The 18,385-nt window shown below is 35.3% G+C and overlaps 1 protein-coding gene across 3 annotated transcripts in view; it reads left to right on the top strand.

Moving 5' to 3' along the window:
• Cntnap5 (contactin associated protein family member 5) overlaps window positions 1-18,385 on the top strand; it is an 826,603-nt gene that overhangs the window by 173,645 nt on the left and 634,573 nt on the right. For all 3 annotated transcript variants that reach the window (XM_074070497.1, XM_074070498.1, XM_074070499.1), the window contains exon 2: window positions 7,747-7,851. In XM_074070497.1, coding sequence (XP_073926598.1) covers window positions 7,747-7,851 — 105 coding nt within the window. The remainder of the gene's footprint in view (window positions 1-7,746; window positions 7,852-18,385) is intronic.

The raw sequence follows: 18,385 nt of genomic DNA, 5'->3' as shown, positions 1-18,385 counted from the left end.
AGGTTATTTTTCAGGTAGGGTCTCATGGTTTTTGCTGGAGTAGCATTCAACTGCAATAGATCTACCTATGGCCTCCTACATAGCTGGGACCACAGACATGCACCAACACACAGGCTTACAGATTGAGATGGGGGTCTTGCTAACTTTTTGTCCAGGCTGGACTCAAATCATAATCCTTCTGATCTCCTCCTACCAAGTAGTTGGGACTGCATCTGGCAGTCTTTTTTTAAAACTGTGAGAAAAAAAATGATGATTGTAAGTTTGAAAGACCTTTCTAAGGAAAAAGAAACAAACACAATAGGGCTTGTGTCTTTGATCCTTTCATTTAACAAAGATTTATTGAACATTTATGGAGTCTTTAATACTAAGCTTTACAGTCAAAGAAAAAAAAAAGATTCCCTATTCACCATCACCCTTTATATTCTCCATATCATTAGAACATTCTGTGTCTCACATATGAGAGGCTTAAGAAACATTTATTGAATTAGATTAAGTCATTGATAAATTAGATTTAAGGATGAAAATGGAAAATAATAAAGCAAAACAGTCTGATGAGAACAAAATATTCCTGATCTGAAAGTCAAAACAAAAAAAAAATCTAGCAACAATGTGGGAAAATGGGAAGGGGGACTATAATCTGAGAGGAGAGCAATTTAGAGAAGGATATTTCAAGGACACTGAGTTTGAGCAAGTTGTGGGGTGTTCATGGACAGATGCCTTTGACAATCCAAGAAGGAAAGAACTATATTCACACAGGGTACTCAGTCCACCAGGAGACCTATGAATCTAGTCTATGACACAGAACTGAAATCATTATAGGAGCAAGAAGCATGTTTGCAGACAGGCAATGTATAAGAGATTCATGCTAACCTTGGTTTAAAGTCCAGTTTAGAAACTGACCAGCCCTCCATGAATGGAGTCCTTTCACCCACAGTGTTCCCACAATGTGGTAATGGTTTCCTCTGTGCAATTGTCACTACGAATAACTAAACTTAGTCAAAGTTAGCACCATGGGCCTCCCCCAAAACTAGGGGAACTAAGGGTTCCTCATTGCGCTTATTGGGTTTAATTGAGGTGCAACCTTAGCAAGCTACTTATATAGGAAGGAAAGGTTAGTAATTCCTGATCAGAGCTTTCCTAAATTCTGTGATGGAATTGCTTTGAAAATCTGGAGAGACTCTAGAGTCCTCTTGAAAATCCCTCTACAGAACTAGCCCTCTTGGGAATATTCATGAAGTCAACTGTGACCCTATCCATCTGTCACCAGTCACTGTCTAAGTGTAGTGATGGGTGCTGTGTTCATCTCTGTCAGATTTGAGGGATTTGCCATAATCATTTTCACTGTCTCTAAAGTTTTATGGAGACCCTGATATCGAACTTGTATTAAATTAAAGTGTGCCAATGGAATAAACCAACAGAAATCCTGCAACTGCACAGTTGAAGACCCTGAAATACAGAAAGGTAAAATAATAGCAGATATTCAAGACAATAGTCTTTGGCATTTTTCCAGGAAATTGTTGATAAACACAGAGGCTTTTAAAATATTATATTTTTATTTTTTATGTTTTTGGTGCTGATGACTGAACTCAGGACCTTATGCACGTAACTAAAAGCTGTAGCACCGAACTATACCCCCAACTTCTTTTTTTAAAACAAAACAAAACAAAACAGATATTTGGTTTCTTGAGCTCATGGTCTATGTCTTTGACTTTATTCTGTCTTCTCACAGTCAAGAGCCTAATCATGAGTGTCTAAGAGATGATCAAAAGGCAAGCATTGTTATAATTTGAAGATGGATGTCAGGATAAGGGAAGGTTGATCTTTTCATGACTCATTTTAGAGAGCTATTGTATTTTGATCTGTTCATTAAGAAGAAATTTATCTTGATGTTTCATAGTGGAGAAGGGGACAGGGTCAGCTTCAAGAGTAATATGGTAGTATTTATTTGTGTTGTTGGTAAGTAAAACTATAGATAACATGGGGAAGAATAAATGAAGGTAAAAGCATGAGTTATCACTTCTAAGCACTGTTGTAGGCACTCTACAAAATGCATGTTTTATGTCTTTTAAACAAAGTAGGCCATTAAGTGTGCAATGCTGAGAGGAATTTTATCTCACCTATAAATACAAGGAATCTTTTAAGCTCCAAATCCTCATATGTAGACAATTTACTGTGGTAATCAAGGCAATGCACATAATTTCACTTCAGTACCATCTGTAACTCTATTGGTATTTTAATAATAATGAATAAAAATATATGTTGGCAACAAAAAAATGTAACTTAAAGTCCAATCATGTTAAAAAGTCAATAAAATTTATAAGAAGCTGTGTAAATATCATTTTTACTCAGAATTTTTGGTGCCTTTTCCCTTTAATTGATATTTAACTGTATTCAACATTTAACTGTACACATATATTGTATGTATTCCTCTTTCTTTAAATTGAAAATATCAAAGTGCTAGGATATCCAAGTAAATATTCACACACAAGCATATAAATTTATTTTTATCTTTCTTTTCTTACTGTTTTTCTTTTGTCCTTCCTTTTCATTTGGAATTGGGGTGTAGGGAATTAGGGGAATGTATTCAAGGTAGAGATAAGGAAGGCAAAAAGATCTGAATGTCTTTGAAAGTTATGGACTGCTGTTTATCAGTCCTTTCCATTGTCTGGGGAATGAAACTACTTTGTCTTTCTTTTTGCAAAAAACATCATCCATTAAAATGAGTTTTTTCTTTTTTTAGTTATTTACTAGCATATTATAGTTGTACTAGGGGTACATTGTGACATTTACAAAAGTGCTTATAAATATATATTACTTAGATTCACCCCCTCCAAATTTCTCCTTTATCTCTCCGTTATTTGCCCTCCCTCCTTCACTATGTCTTCCTGCCTCCCACTGGTACCAATGAACAGACAAGACTTGTTTTACTTTCTTGTCCTTCATTTTTTAAAAAAAAGACATTTTTTGTTTGCTTATGATGATTATACAGGGCGTTTCATTGTCACATAACCATATTCATATTATACCCCAAATTTGTTCATCCTCTCCAATATTCTCCTTTCTACTTTAGTCTCCTTTTTTAAAAAAAACAAGTTATTATAAAGAATAACATAAGTATTGGTTACCTGCCTCAAGTAGAGCAGTTAACTGACCTAGTGGTCACCAGAAGACAATGAATCAACCTAAGTTTGGGTTCAGGCTGGTCCAGGGATTAGTTAAAAATAGTGCTGGAGTGGAACATTCCTGTCATCTCCATAAACCCTGTTCTCGTCATTTGTAAAGAGAAGGGGCTTGAATTCCATAATTTCAGATATTTTTCTGATTCTGAAATTTTCTTAGTCAGAATATAAGGACATATTTTTACAAATAGGACTGGGATTATATAAACTACTACTGCACTGAAAGGCTGCAGGTATTTTGGTTGCACCCACAAGTGTGGATTTTTGTCTACTTCGGAACAGAGTGCAGCAGGCAATGTCCTTTATGTTATAAAGGAAACAGGGAAGATTCACTGTAGCAATTTTCTGAAGTAAAAGGAAGAGTCGTGAATCACACTCGCATTTTAAAAATGGGTTAAAAGGGTTTTTACATTTGAAAACTAGCCTTTTAATTTTTCCTGAGTTTTGGGAGAGAATGCTCAGTAAAGGGACTTTTAGGAACTCATTTTGAAAGTATTCTGCCGTGCCCTCTCACCAAGAGGTTTGATTATTCTTCAAAAGCAGTTCTTAGAAAAGTCATTGTGCTCTACCTTAGGGTGATCCACTGAAAGTGGGTATAAGAGAAACCTTATGGTTAGTTCGTCAGTATTTTCCCCTAAATTTAAAACACCTCCCTCTGCACCCATAATCTCAGCACTTGGGAGGCTGAGGTAAGAGGTGAGAGTAGGAGGCCAGCCTAAGATATCATCTCAAAACAAAGCAAAATACAAACAAACAAAAATCTCCACCTCCCTCTGGATAAGATTTCTATACTTTCTCATCTTTTCTCATTAAACACACACACACACACACACACGCTGCTAATTGGAGGGCTATCCCAAATCATAAAATAAACAAATAAACAAAAACCAACTATCATTATTTTCTGCTTTAGGAAAAAGAAACATATCTAAAACAACACCAATTTTTGGATTTAGAATGTCTTTTTGGAAAAATGTAGCTCCCAATGAGGAGGAATATTTTGAGAAGAGGCTTAGTCTGCTCTCCACTTGGCTGAGGTTTTCAAGGTTGTTCTCCTGACATAGATATGGAGAGGAAGCTAGCTCTGTGCTCTACATGCATCAGGAGACCATACTTCTTTCATTCTGATTTTAATATTTTACATTTTTATCATTTTTAGGGGCAGGAGACCAAAACATCAGATTAGCTTTGCAAAAGCTATTGTTCAAATACACAAGGTCTGTGAAGACAGGAATCCTGAAACATCTCTAAGCCTTTGCCTCAGCATTGATTGCTTTTAATGCCTTGCTATCCTATTATTGCTTATACTCTCTCTTCAACAAAATTAGAGATAAGGGCAAAATAGTTTCTGCTGGGTATCGAGGGGGTGGGGGGGAGAGGGAGGGGGCAGGGTGGGTGGTAAGGTAGGAGAAATGACCCAAGTATTGTATGCACATATGAATAATAAATAAATAAATAAGTAAAATTAATTAAAAAATATGTGTTTGCTAGTTTCTGAAGTTGAACATTGACCCCAGAAATCAAAGTACAAGTCATGTACCTTTCAGGAGAGGAAACGTGCAAGAGGAAGCATGACACTGTTGTCATGATGCCAATGGGCTACAGAAACTTAGTTTTTCCTCAAGTCAATGCCTGTTGAAAGATGGGGTGACTGAGGGCTAGAAAAAGTAGTAAACATCACTTGTCTGGAAGTCTGAACAATGAGGTGCCAATTTTACTAGTTGGGCTATAACCTTAGTGAAAATTTCCTAAAGCTTCCCTCAATTTGTTTACATTTTGATATTTTTCATTAGTCTCTGAACCCCTGGAGTTCAGAGAATCTATTGTACTTACATCTGTCCCTATGCCTCTCTGAGCACAAGCACAAATAGGACCTTATAAATATTTGGACTGAATTAAATTTAAATGTTGGGTCGTTTCTATCTGTACTCTACTATAAGCATTTTAGCAATTACATATTTTGCCCAAGTACTACTATATTAAGAGGAGAAAAATTAAATTCTAGAGTTGTTTCCTAGGTGATGTGTGACTTGAAATTTCTATGGAGTACAGTCAGATGTGCTAGAACACACATATGCATTTGTAAAAATAACCAGCTGGTACAATAAAAACTCTGTAATAAACAGCTTAGGGGAAAATAGTGCTAGGAGCACATTACTGAAAAAAGTTATCAATGACACATAGAAAGACCATAAGAACCTAATAAAATAATCGTGCACTTTTATACATATTAAACATAAGAAATGCATAAATATTATAATAAATATAGTTCTTCGTCTTGAGAAAATCTGTAGTTTCCTTGTGTTATAGATTTGGGTATCAGAAGTGTTGGAAGTTATTGTGAAGTGAGGGAAAGAGGTTTATTTGAAGTGGGAGGATTATAACTACAGATGTGGATAGGTGAGCCCCATAACTCTGCTGTGAATTGAGATGCCATGCCAATGTTTGATGACTGTGTGCACGTGTGTGTGTACACTCACACTTTCTTTAATATTCACATAGTGCTAATTTTTCCATGTCTCTAATGTTTCTTGAGGATAAAAGCAAATGCTTAAATTTCCTAATATAAAAATAGAGTAACAAATGTCCATTTTCCAACAAGTGCTTTGAGGTGTCTACCTATGCAGATCGCTTCTCCTGTATGTTATGCCAAGATTTAGCTTTTGCTTCCTGGAGTAACCATAACCACTGAGGTGACAAGGCTATGAGTTTTATGTTCTTCCTCTTCAGTCAGGATCTTGCTCAGTTTTGTTTGTCACATGCCTCAAAATATTTTTCAAACGTGTGCTTAGGAGAAATAGACTTTACAAGTTGATTTTTTTAAATACACTTAATAAACAAGAATTTAATCCTTTTGTTTCTAATTAATTTTCCTGCAATTAGCTGAAATGTGGCTTTGTAAGAATTTGCTGGATAAACAAGCATAATCCTATGTAAACACTCTTTAAAAAATGTCAAACTAATTCTTGCTGTGAGCCTTTACTACCATGGTTTACCTTCATACTAAATGTCAGTTTTCAAATTTGTTTCGAATGAAGTATGTCTAGATTTTATGAAGTCATTTTTCAGTGTGCCGAAGGATCAACTGTGTACAAAATGGAGAAATCAGAAAGGAATGTTGGCACTGTGATGTTGACTAATTGATTGATTGCTTGTTCTTTCCTCATGGCACACCCTTTCATTCTTTCAATACACCTTCAATTAAGGCTATTATGTCCCAGATTATTTGGTAGGGGCCCACAAAGAATGTGCCACCTAGTGGAAGATAAAAACAAATGATTTATTAGAGAGCATTTAAATGAACAATTGATCTAGCCTGTTTTGTAATCTTATTGTGATATATCTGTGATGAGGTAATTTATAATGAGTACATATTTATTGGCTCACATTTCTAGAGATTCAGAAATGTGATGTAAGGTTCCAGCATTTAGCAAAGTGGACTTGCTGTATCATCACATGACAGAGGGCAGGACTGTGAGAGACCAGATTGTTTTCCTAAAAGCCCTTTCATTAAGGCATTAGGCTCATTCACCAAGGTGGAGCACTCATGGCTTAGTCACCACTTTTATGTCCCACCTTTTCATACTATTGCAAAGGCAATTAAATCTCCACATGAGTTTTGGAGAGCACAGACATTCAAATCAAAGTATCAGTAAACTAAAACTAAGGGACAGGGTCTTCTAAATGAAATTGGATTGTCAAGGCATTTATGGAATAGCATCAACTTGGAGGGTAAATCTATATGGTTAAGCCTGTGTCTCTGCCCATGGCTTGACTTTGTTTCACATTCAAACATATCTAAGAAGCCTTGGAAAGCACATTTATTGCATTTAGGGGAAGCTTGAAGATTAGCTATTAAATACCAAATTCTGGATGGTACAAGCCAGGTCTGGTAGCGCAGGCCTGTATCCCCAACATTTGAGAGGTAGAGGTGAGAGAATTGAGTTTGTTGCCAGCCTAGGCTACATACCAAGACACTGTCTCAAAACACACATACACAAACACACACACACACACACACACACACACACACACACAGATACACAGAGAGAGAGAAAGAGAGAGAGAGAGAGAGAAAGAGAGAACTGGCTTTTATACAACTGGAAATCAAGTATTCAAAATTATCCTGATCTTCTAACTATTATTATTAAAAAGGTCCTTGGGACTGAAGATGGGAGAGTAGTTAAACAATGCCCTCTCACAGTAGTTTCCCTTCCCATTAGAATAAGCACAACAGCAATAATGTGAAGCTTAGCTCAAATGTTCAATTAAAGGAATGGATAAGTAGCTGGGCTTTTGAGTTACATAAAACTTGGTAAGAATTCTGGTTACATTTTTTTTCATGTTGTGATCTTGGTCAATCTACTTGACACCTCTGTGAAAGGAAGTTATACCTGTAGTTCAGGGTTATTGTGAAAAAGTCAATGCAATAACACCAGGAAAGAAGTAGTTCCAAAGCTTGTTCAGAGCAAGTGGTTAATAAAGGATGATAGTGAATGTCATAATTCCTCTCTGTCAATATTCCTTGCTGATAGAATCTGATCTTTCTCTCTCCTTATCATTTCAGACAACTGTGATGACCCACTAGCATCTCTCCTCTCTCCAATGGCTTTTTCCAGTTCCTCGGATCTCACTGGTACTCCCAGCCCAGCTCAGCTCAATTGGAGAGCTGGTAAGTAGAGTGACTGAAATCCTAAAGCCAAGTGATAATGAGAGTATGGTGAGTGCAGAGGAGAGAGTGAGCACTCCAATCAGGGGGCTCATCGCAATGTTCAGAAGGCGATTGGGAGGAAAAGAGCTAAAAATTAATGTAAATATACTTCCCATCACATAGTGGAAATTCAAAGGTGTTCCTCCAACTCACAGAATTATTCTTTTTGTTATTTATTTATTTTATTTTTTGCTGACGATCAGGTCCGGGGCCTTCACACAAGGCTAGGCAAGTGCTCTACCTATGCACCATATCCCCAATTCAATTCTATTTTTGATCATCATAAGAGGAGTTTGTGAACATTGCTTTTTATAAAGCTTTTGCTTTATTTCTGTACTTCAGGTGTCTGACATAAGTAGCTACCAAAACATATTATTATGGTAATGCATTTATAAAATGATGTATTTAAAAAAATTTTCTTATAAATTTAATTTCACTGTGCAATTAATATTTCTAATTGAAACAAATATAAAATTCTATTAAAAGTACAACTACAAGTAAGCTGTACCCTTATTATTTAGAGATTATAGAGTATTAGAGTACCCTTTACTATTTACTCTTGTTAAGTACCTTATGTATACTTTTATAATATATGGTAGAAATCAGAGTAGATACTCTTGACTAGTCTCTAATGTAAAATGACTTTCACAAATATGGCCTTGGATAGCTAGACATATATTTTGGCCTTATTTGGATGCCAACTCTTATTATGTGTATACATAGGTTGATACACAGATTTGAATTATTTCAGTTTCTATAGTCTTAAATGATCTATAATATTTGAATAACTGCTTAATATTATACAGTTTTATGTGGGTACAGAAAAAGTGTGCAAGTTCAGAGGATCCACTGATATTTTAGAGTTCAAATTCATTTGTTTTGACTACATTTCCCAGTGATAAAAATTAGGCTAACTTCATTAATAGATTTTCCAATGTTGACTCATCTTTGATTCTGACCATGTCTTAATTGGCTATCATGTTACTGATTTTTTTAACAGACAAATGTTTGAATTTCAATGATATAACTTTGGATTTCCATTAATATTGAAATTGAGTTACAGTTTTTGATTATAATTTTCTTTACTTTGTGCTACATTTTACAGGCTTTCTATGATAATTGGATCAGTAAGTTAAAAGTCAGTGAGGGTGAGGATTCATATGAGAAAGCCATTTAAGAATACATTTAGCCTTCCATATTCACAATAAAAAACACTAGAAATATTGCATATGTACTGAACATGTACAGAGTTCTTGTTGTTATTCCTGAAACAATATGATATAGCAATGACTTACCTATTATGTAAAACATATTAGATATTATAACTAATTAAATATGATTTAAATTATAGGGCTAAATGTATGCAGGTTATAGGCAAATACTAGGCCTTTTTATTTTTATACATTTTTCTTAGCATATATTATTTGTACAAAGGGGTTTCATCATGATATTCCTATGCATGCGTACAACGTACTTTGATTAAATTCACCTCCTCTATCATTCTTTCTTATCCCCTTCCCCATTTTTGAACTAATTTTAACAGGCTTCATTATTCTATTTTCATACATGTATATAAAGTGCTTTGACCATACTGACCCCTCTCTTCTTTCCCTCTGCTTTCCACTGGTACCCATCCCCAAACACAGCCTGATTTATATTCCTGTCATTCAATTTTTAGGACTAGATTGCACACAAAGGAGACAACATGTGATATTTGTCTTTCTCAATCTGGCTTATTTGACTTAACTTGATGATCTCTAGTTCCATTCATTTTCATGCATGTGTCATAATTTCATTCTTCTTTATGGCTGAATAATACTGTGTGTGTATATATACAACATTTTCTTTCACCGTTAATCTGTTGATGGGTATCTAGGTTGATTCAATATTTTGGCTATTGTGAATAGTGCTGCAATAAGCATGGGCATGCCCATATCTAAGTTGTATGTCGATTTATATTCTTTCATATATATGCTCAAGAGTGGTGCAGCAGGATCATGGTGGTTCTATTTATAGTTTTATAAGGAATTTCTACTCTGATTTCCTTAGTGGTTGCACTAGTTTACATTCCCACCAGCAGTGTATAAAGGTACCATTTTCCCTGCATCCTCACCAGCAGTTGTTGTTGATTTCCAGTTTGGGGTGAAATGGAATCTCAGTGTTGTTAGATTTGCATTTTTTTTATGGCTAAGGATGTCGAACATTTTTTCATATATTTTATTATTCATTTTTACTTTTTTTGAAAACTGACTGCTTATTTGCCCATTTGGTAATTGGATTATTTTTTGGTATTTAATTTTTAGAGCTCTTTATACAATCTCTATATTAAACCTTTCTCTGATGAACAACTAGCAAAGATTTTCTCCCATTCAGCATATTTTCTTTTGATTCTGGTAATTGTTTCCATTGCTGTGCAAAAGCTTCTTAATTTGATGCAATCTCATTTTTCAACTCTTGTTCTTATATTCTAGGCAATCATATTTCCATTTAGAAAAGCATTACCTATGCCTATATCTTCAGGGTTTTTTCCTATGCTTTCCTCTAATCATTTCAATGTGTCAGGACATACATTAAGAGCTTTGATCTATTAGATGATTATTTCATAAATTTTTTAATCAGTATATATTTGTTATATGGGGGGATTCATACTGACAATTCCAATTAGACTTATATTTTACCTTTGTTACATCACCCCCATCGTTTCTCCCCTCAACCCAGTCCCTGCCCCATTTTTAAAGCAATTGCCAGAGGTTTCTTTGTTCTATTTCATATAGCTATATGAAGTTCATCAACCATATATCCTCACCTTAATCTGCTTCATTCACTCTCCCTTTTCCCACTAGTACCCCCCCACACACACTAAACCTATTTTACAGTCCTATCTTTTGTTATTAATATTTAAGTTGATGTTCAAAGGGGTTTCTCAATGTATGCCCGCTGTGTTTATACTTTAGTTTGGTCCACTCAACTCCTTCCATTACTTTCCCTTATCCCTTTATCTCCCACTTCCAGTTCTCAAGAGCTTTCAGTACATATCCTTATACTCTGTACTATCACCGATCTCATGATTTATGATTTTACTGATGCTTTGTCATTCTCTTTTCCTTTCCCTCTTTCCCCAAGTTCCATAGAGATAGGTGTCCATTTTCAGTCTTCTACATGTAGATATCCAGTTTTCTCAACATCATTTATTGAAGAGACAGTTTTTTCTTCAATGTAGGTTTTGGGCAACTCTTTAAAACTCAGTTATCTATACCTACATGGGCTTATTTCTGGATATCCTATCCTATCCTATCCTATCCTGTCCTATCCTAACCTATCCATCATTGGTCTATGTGTCTGCTTTCATGTCAGTACCATGTTGCCTTTGTTTCTATGACTTTGTTGTAGAATTTGAAGTCAAGTATTGACTTCTTTTGCTTGACTATGCAGGGTCCTTTTGGTCCAAATGAATTTAGGGTTGGTTTTACTATTTCTGTGGACAGTGATGTTAGAATTTTAAATTTAATGGGGATTGCATTGAATTTTTAAATTGCTATTGGTAGTATAGCCATTTTTAAAATTTTAGAATTTTTAGAATTTTTTAATTCTGCCAATCCATGAACGAAGGAGGTCTTTCCATCTTCTAATATCTTCACCAATGTTTTATACTTTTCTTTGTAGAAGTTTTTCACCTTTTTATTAGATTTATTCTTAGTTATTTAAATTTTTGAAGCTACTGTGAATAGGATTGTTTTCCTTGTTTCTTTCTCAACCTGTTCATTATTGGTACATAGAAAAGCTACTGATTTTTGTATTTTTTTATATCCTATTATTTTGCCAAAGTGTTTATCAGATCTAAGTTTTTTTGTATCATCTTTAGAGTCTTGTAAGTATAGTAACATATCATCTGAAAATGGAAATAATTTTTTTTCTTATTAGCATTCCTTTTATTTATTTATCTTGCCTTATTGCCTTAGGTAAGAATTCTAACTCTGTATTGAATAAGAATAGAAAGAGTGGACACCCTTGTCTCCTTCCTGACTTTTGAAGAAATGGTTTCCTATAAATTATTTTCCCCATTTAGGACAATGTTGGCTATAGGTTTCTCTTATACAACTATTTTTGTGTTATGATATCTTCTTTCTCATCTCTAATTCTATGAATTTTGGTCTTCTCCTTTTTACTTTTGGCTAGATTGGCTAGAGATTTTTCATCCTTGTTCATCTTTCCAAAGAAACAATGTTTTCTTTCACTGACTCTTTGTCTTATTCTTTTAGTTTCTATTTCATTCATTTCTGCCCGATATTTACTATTTATTTCCATCTTCTGTTTTTGGATTTGACATGTTTTTGTTTTTCTAAGAGTTTAAGATGTATCTTTAGATTACTTAATTAAAACATCTTTGATCTTTCATTGTTGGTACTCATAGTTTTCCTCTTAGTGCTGCCTTTCTTGTGGACTAAAGGTTCTGGTAAATTGTGTTTTCATTTCTGTTCAATTCTAGAATTGTTTTTAAATTTCATCTCTTATTTTTTTAATGATTCACTGATCATTCTAAAGTGAAATATTCATTCTGCATGTGTTAAAATATTTTCTATGGTTTTTCTTGTTATTTATAACTACTTTTATACCACTGTAGTCTTATAAAATATAGGAAGTTATTTCAATTTTCTTAAATTTTTAAGATTTCATTTATATCTTAAAATGTGATTTATTTTAGAGGAAATTCCATAGCTGCTGAGAAGACTGTGTATTCTGTGGAGGTACATAGAATATTCTGTATGTATCTATAGAGTCTGTTTGATCAGTAGTGTATTTAAATACTAGTGATGGATTGCTCTCTGTATCAGTGTGAAGTGACCTTTGTTTCTTCTGATTAATTTCAGTTGGCATAGATTTGTCAGATATGAATAGAGATATCCATTGTTGCTTTTGATCTGCATTTCCTTGAAAATCTTTTTCCATCTTTTTACTTTAAACTTGTTTGTGTATTTGTCCGTGAGGTACATTTTGTATAGGCAACACATAGTTGGGTCTTGTTTTTTAATCCAGTCTGCTGATCTCTTTCTTTTGATTGGAGAATTAAGAGACCATTAACTTTCAGAATTACTATTGAAAAGTATGCAGCAATTCCTGCCATTTTTTGTAGTGTTTGATTCTTAACTATTTCTGATTTGCTTGTCATCTTGTCCAGTGAGATTTATTTTTTCTCATATTTATCTTCCTCTTTTGTGTAGTATTTCTCTGAGTATCTTCTGCAGCACTGGTTTAGTGGCCATAAATAGCTTAAGTTTTTGTTTATGAAGCAAGGTTTTTATTTCTTCTTCAATTATGAAGGATTACTTTGCTAGGTAGGGTAATCTTACTCGGCAGTTATTTTCTTTCAGAGCTTGAAATATGTTGTTTCCTACTTTCCTTGATTTTAAAGTCTTTGTTGAAAATCTGATGTTATTCTGATAAGTCTGCCTTTATAGGTGACTTGGTGTTTCTCCTTTACAGTTTTCAATATTCTTTCCTTGATCTCCATACTTAATGTTTTAATTATAGTATGACATTGGGAGAGTCTGTTCTTATCTTTTCTGGACTCCTAAATGTCTCCTGTACCTGTATGGCCATCTCTTTTTCAACATTTGGGAAGTTTTCTGTTATTATTTTATTTATATTTCTAATGCTTTTACCTTAAACCTCTTCTCCTATGCCCATGATGGATAATTTTGGTCTTTTATTGGTGCCCCAGAGGTCTTTGCATATTCCATTTGTACTTTTCATTCATTTTCTTTGTTTTTACCTGACTTTCCTTTTATATTTATCTTGTCTCCAAGATCTGATATTCTGTCTTCCATTTGACTGATCTACTGGGGAGGCTTTTAGCTGAGTTTTTTGTTTTGTTTTGTTTTTTTAATTTGATTTACACAGTTTTTCATTTCAAGAATTTCAATTTCATTACTTTCAAGTTTCATATATCCTTATTTATCTTTCATTTTTTGCAGTCTTTCTTATTTAATTCATCTGTTTATTTATATCCTCCTTGAATTCATTTAGCAATTTGCTCATATTCTCTTTAAATTTATTGAGGTGTTTATACATGTCCTCTTTAATTTCATTGGTCATTTTTTTTGTTTTACTGGGGTTTGAACTCAAGGTTTTGTAATTGCTAGGCAGGTCCTCTACCACTTGAGCCACACTTTTCTGCTCTGGTTATTTTGGAGATAGACTCTAGCTTTTTTCCATTCTCAACTCAACCATGATTCTCCTATTGTAGGCTTCTTGCCATAGCTTATATGACAGGTATACACCACCACATCAGGATTTTTTTCTATAGAGATGGGATTCTTATAAATATTTCTGTCCAGACTGACCATGATCCTCCCAATTTCAGCCTCACATAAGCATGGGATGACAGGTGTACACCACTTTACCCAGCTAATGGTTGAGATGGAGTCTTGGTAACTTTACATCCAGGTTGGCTTCAAACCATGGTCCTCCCAGTCTCTGCCTCTAAAGTAGCTAGAATTGCAGCCTTGAATCAATAGCACCTGGTCTGGTTTTCATTGATCATTATTATAATCATTCTTTTTAGTTCATTGTTTGAGATTTCATCCACTTCTCTATCATTCAGATCCTGTACTTTGTTGGATATTACATTGCCGTACTTTTTATATATCTTGTGTTTCTGCATTGAGATTTGCTCATCTAAGCCAAGTCATCCGTTGAGACTTAAGTATTTCAGTTGAATTGTTTTCTGTGTTCTAAAAGGGCGAGATAGTGTCTAGGTTGATGTGTCATTCCTCACCCCTGGCATGAGTGTGTAACTCAACAATAACAAGTTCACCAATTCAAAGCCAAACCAGATATTTATATGAAGTAAATAACTATTGATGACATCATCTATACCAATATTCACATTATATATAAAAGGGACAAGTATTTTTATATAGTGCTTTAGGGGTTTAGAAAATATTTATCATTAAAAATTGGGGAGAAAATAAGGGGGTGAGGGAAGAAATAAGGAAGAATGAAGATGGGAAAAAGAGAGGTGAACTATGTGGGTGAAAGGTAAACATAATAATACTGTGTAGGAATATAATTTAACTATTGTGGAGAAAGATGCTACAACCATAGACTGCAAAGGAATACAAAAATTCACAGTAATAAAAATGGAGGCAGAATAAACTACCACCAGAAAAAAATTGTTCTCCTCTAATCTCTGGTCCTCAATGCTCTGCCATGGTTCTCCTGTTGTATTTATTCATGTATCCCCTTTGGGTCCTAGATTGACTGGAATTGCCCTCTATATGTAACCTCAGTGTGTTCTTTCATAGTTAGTTATGAGGCAGTGCAGTGGCTATAATGAGACAAGGCAGGTACTATGCAGTAGAAGAAATTCCAAAGGATTTGGTCTCCTCTACACGTGTTCTGATAAGGGTAGGACAATTCCAGAAGTGTGAAATAGCAGTTGGGTGTGATTTGAGGGTTTTCTGAGCATAGCTAGTAGATCATGGATCACTTTGCCTTGTGCATGCACTCTTAGAGCCTGCACCTTGCCCTGCACAGGGGATCCAGTTCCAGCTCTAGCTTGTCTATAATGAGCTTTTCCATTTTATCCCTAGGCCTCTAGTTTGATGTTATTTTTGCAGGGTGACAGTTGAATGGCTCTTGTCACTTGTATATGCATACACTGCTGGGTTGGGGGTAAGTTTATGGCTATAGCCAACTGATTAGCTCACACCCATGTCCATCTTTTGTCCTGGGCAGGGAAACTAGGCCCAGAGTTTCTTCCACCTCACCATCTAACCAAAGCAAGACCTCTGGTTAGCCTGCCTTGCCAAGAGTCTTTCATGTGAATTTGTCTTTATATATACACACAGAGCTGGGCAGTGATTTGGGGGATGTGTCTGGTTAGAGGGAAGTATTCTAGGCTTGCTTGCTCTTGCTCTTTGCCTTGAATAGGGGACACAGTCAGTGGTCAGCTTCTGTCTGATGGCCAGGACAAGAGAATGCCCATCTTCTCTTAGCCCTCTATTTAGTTGTTTCATTTGTAACATGGCACATGCACACCTGTGGATCTAGTAAAAAACAAAGCAAAACAAGAAAACAAACAAAAAACTGGGCTAAGATGGTTGAGGAAAGTTGCAGATCAAATCCTACTTCTGTGAGGTAGCTCTGGGCTCCAACTGAGCAACGTTTTCTCTATTTCTTTTATAGATCTAAATGTCATTTTTTTTTTAATTTTCTCCACACATCAGCTGTCTATTCTTTTACTGGTGCACTCCCTTGACTTCCTAACTTGCCCTCCTCTGATCAACCACATACTTGATATTTCACTTCTGGTTCATGCATATGTAGGAATGTAGTGTCTATAACTCACCATCTTCCCCAGAAAACCTGTAGCATTTTATACAAAAGACTTGGTCATTCCTGAGTTTTGGTAACTGAGAAGGATCCTGGAAACAAATTTCTGTGCATACCAAGGGACTGTATTATTCTAAAAGGAAAAGAATAGTCAATCCTAAACAGAACATGAAACACTAATAAAAATTTTATACTAATGCTACACTTTGCTGAATATTATTTGCCCAAAATTTTATTAATCATTTTATTTTAGAAAGCTGTTGCAAGATAAAAATTATTGCCTTTTACCTTCAGATAGTATTCCTGAGGCTCAAAGAAGTTGAATAATTTGCCCAAGATTCCACAGGGAGGAAGGGAAAATACTTGAATTAAAACCTGATTCATCTGACTCTAAGGTTCATGCTTATAACCACCGCATTAACACTATATAGCTATAACACTTATATGCTATATGAGTTCCTGACAGTTGCTTAACTGCTCCTAAACTCAAGATTTTTATTTGTGAAGTATCCTGATAATGCCTGCCTAGGAGCATTACCTGCAGAATGAGGTCAGACTTGCATATCCCAAAGATCGTTCCCACTGAAGTATAGAAAACTGAAGTGGAGCCAGGAACTGATGGCACATGCCTGTAATGCTAGCTGCCCAGGAGGCAGAGATAAAGAGAATTGCTGTTCCAAGCCAGCCCAGGCAAATAGTTCATGAGTCCCTATCTTGAAAAAGCCTTCACAAAAATGGGGCTGGTGGAGTGGTTCAAGGTAAAGGCCCTGAGTTCAAGCCCCAGTACTGCAAAAAAGAAAAGGAAAAGAAAGAAAGAAAACTGAAGCAAAGCAAAGAGACCCCCTTATCATTTCAGGAAGAAACATAAGTCAGGAGATTTTAGAACAATCTTCAATAGGGCTCCAGGGGCACAGTTAGATTCATTCCTACCCAAACTATGTGGCAGCAAAAAGTCATTATCCTTATAGCTCCTTGGTAGTTGCTAGGGGAACTGTGTACTAATCATAGGACAGCTTCTGTCTGACTGAACAGATACTGACTGGGTAGAAGTGTTTCTGCTCTAACAGTCTGGATGGCTCATCCCAAGGCTAATCTACATGTATGTGGAGGGAGATAGATTTCTTTTCTCTCACTTAGCTAGATATTAATATAAATCAGAAAGGCTGAGCAGAAGCTATAGCCATGAAGCTGGAGTGTCTATCACAGCATGCATGGTGCTCACAGCCCCTCTTCATCCAATGGGCCCCTCTACTCTCAGGGGACAGTAATCACAGGTTCTCAGAGGTGTTACATTACTGGCTCTCATCCCAGGGCTGTGTATTTGAATCACCTAGACAGTTTTACAGGGAACTTAGCCTGAGCTCATCTCTCAGATACTCTCAATTAATTGCCTGGGATGAGACTCAAAGCAAGGATATTGATCAAAGGAATAAATGAAAGCTTTCTGGGGGATTCTAAAATGCTGCAAGACTTACAAACTATCACTTTGCATGAATTTATGAATAACAAAAGCTTCTATGACTATTTATTGAGCACCTGCTATGTGCTAGTCACCATGCTAGAACTCTCATACATAATTGGCAAAAACAGATAAACTTTTCACAAAAAGTGGATAGAGATATTGCAAGTTGCCATATAATTACCAATTGTGATATTTATAGCTATCATTTGTCATTAGTGATAATATTGTTATTATTTTATTTTATGTGGATACAACATAACATATATGTGTGTATAAAAAACCGTGTTTGTTATGCAGTATATATTTAGTAGGTTATAGATGGAGAGATTCAAACACATGCAAGGAGTTGGATATATACAATGGTGAGAGTTATATACAGAGGGGTATGTGTGTGTGTCTATATGTTCAAGGATATACAGTTTCACTCTTGGTATCTATTGGGATTTGATTCCAAGACTCCTATAGTATCAAAATCCACAGATATTCCAATCCCTTATATTAAATATGTAGTATTTGCATATAACCTATAAAGATCCTCTTGCATACTTTATTTTATTTTTAGTAGGACTGGGATTTGAAGTCAAGCCTTCTTGCTTGCAAAACAGGAACTCTACCACATTAGTCTTACCCCCAGTACATTTTTCTCTAGTTATTCTGGAGATGATGTCTTGAAAACTATGTGCCCAGGCTGGCCTTGAA

This window comes from Castor canadensis, chromosome 4 (assembly GCF_047511655.1).
Source record: "Castor canadensis chromosome 4, mCasCan1.hap1v2, whole genome shotgun sequence".
Taxonomy (NCBI): domain Eukaryota; kingdom Metazoa; phylum Chordata; class Mammalia; order Rodentia; family Castoridae; genus Castor; species Castor canadensis.
The sequence above is the reverse complement of the archived record's forward strand: the minus strand, read 5'-3'. Positions and strand labels throughout refer to the sequence as shown.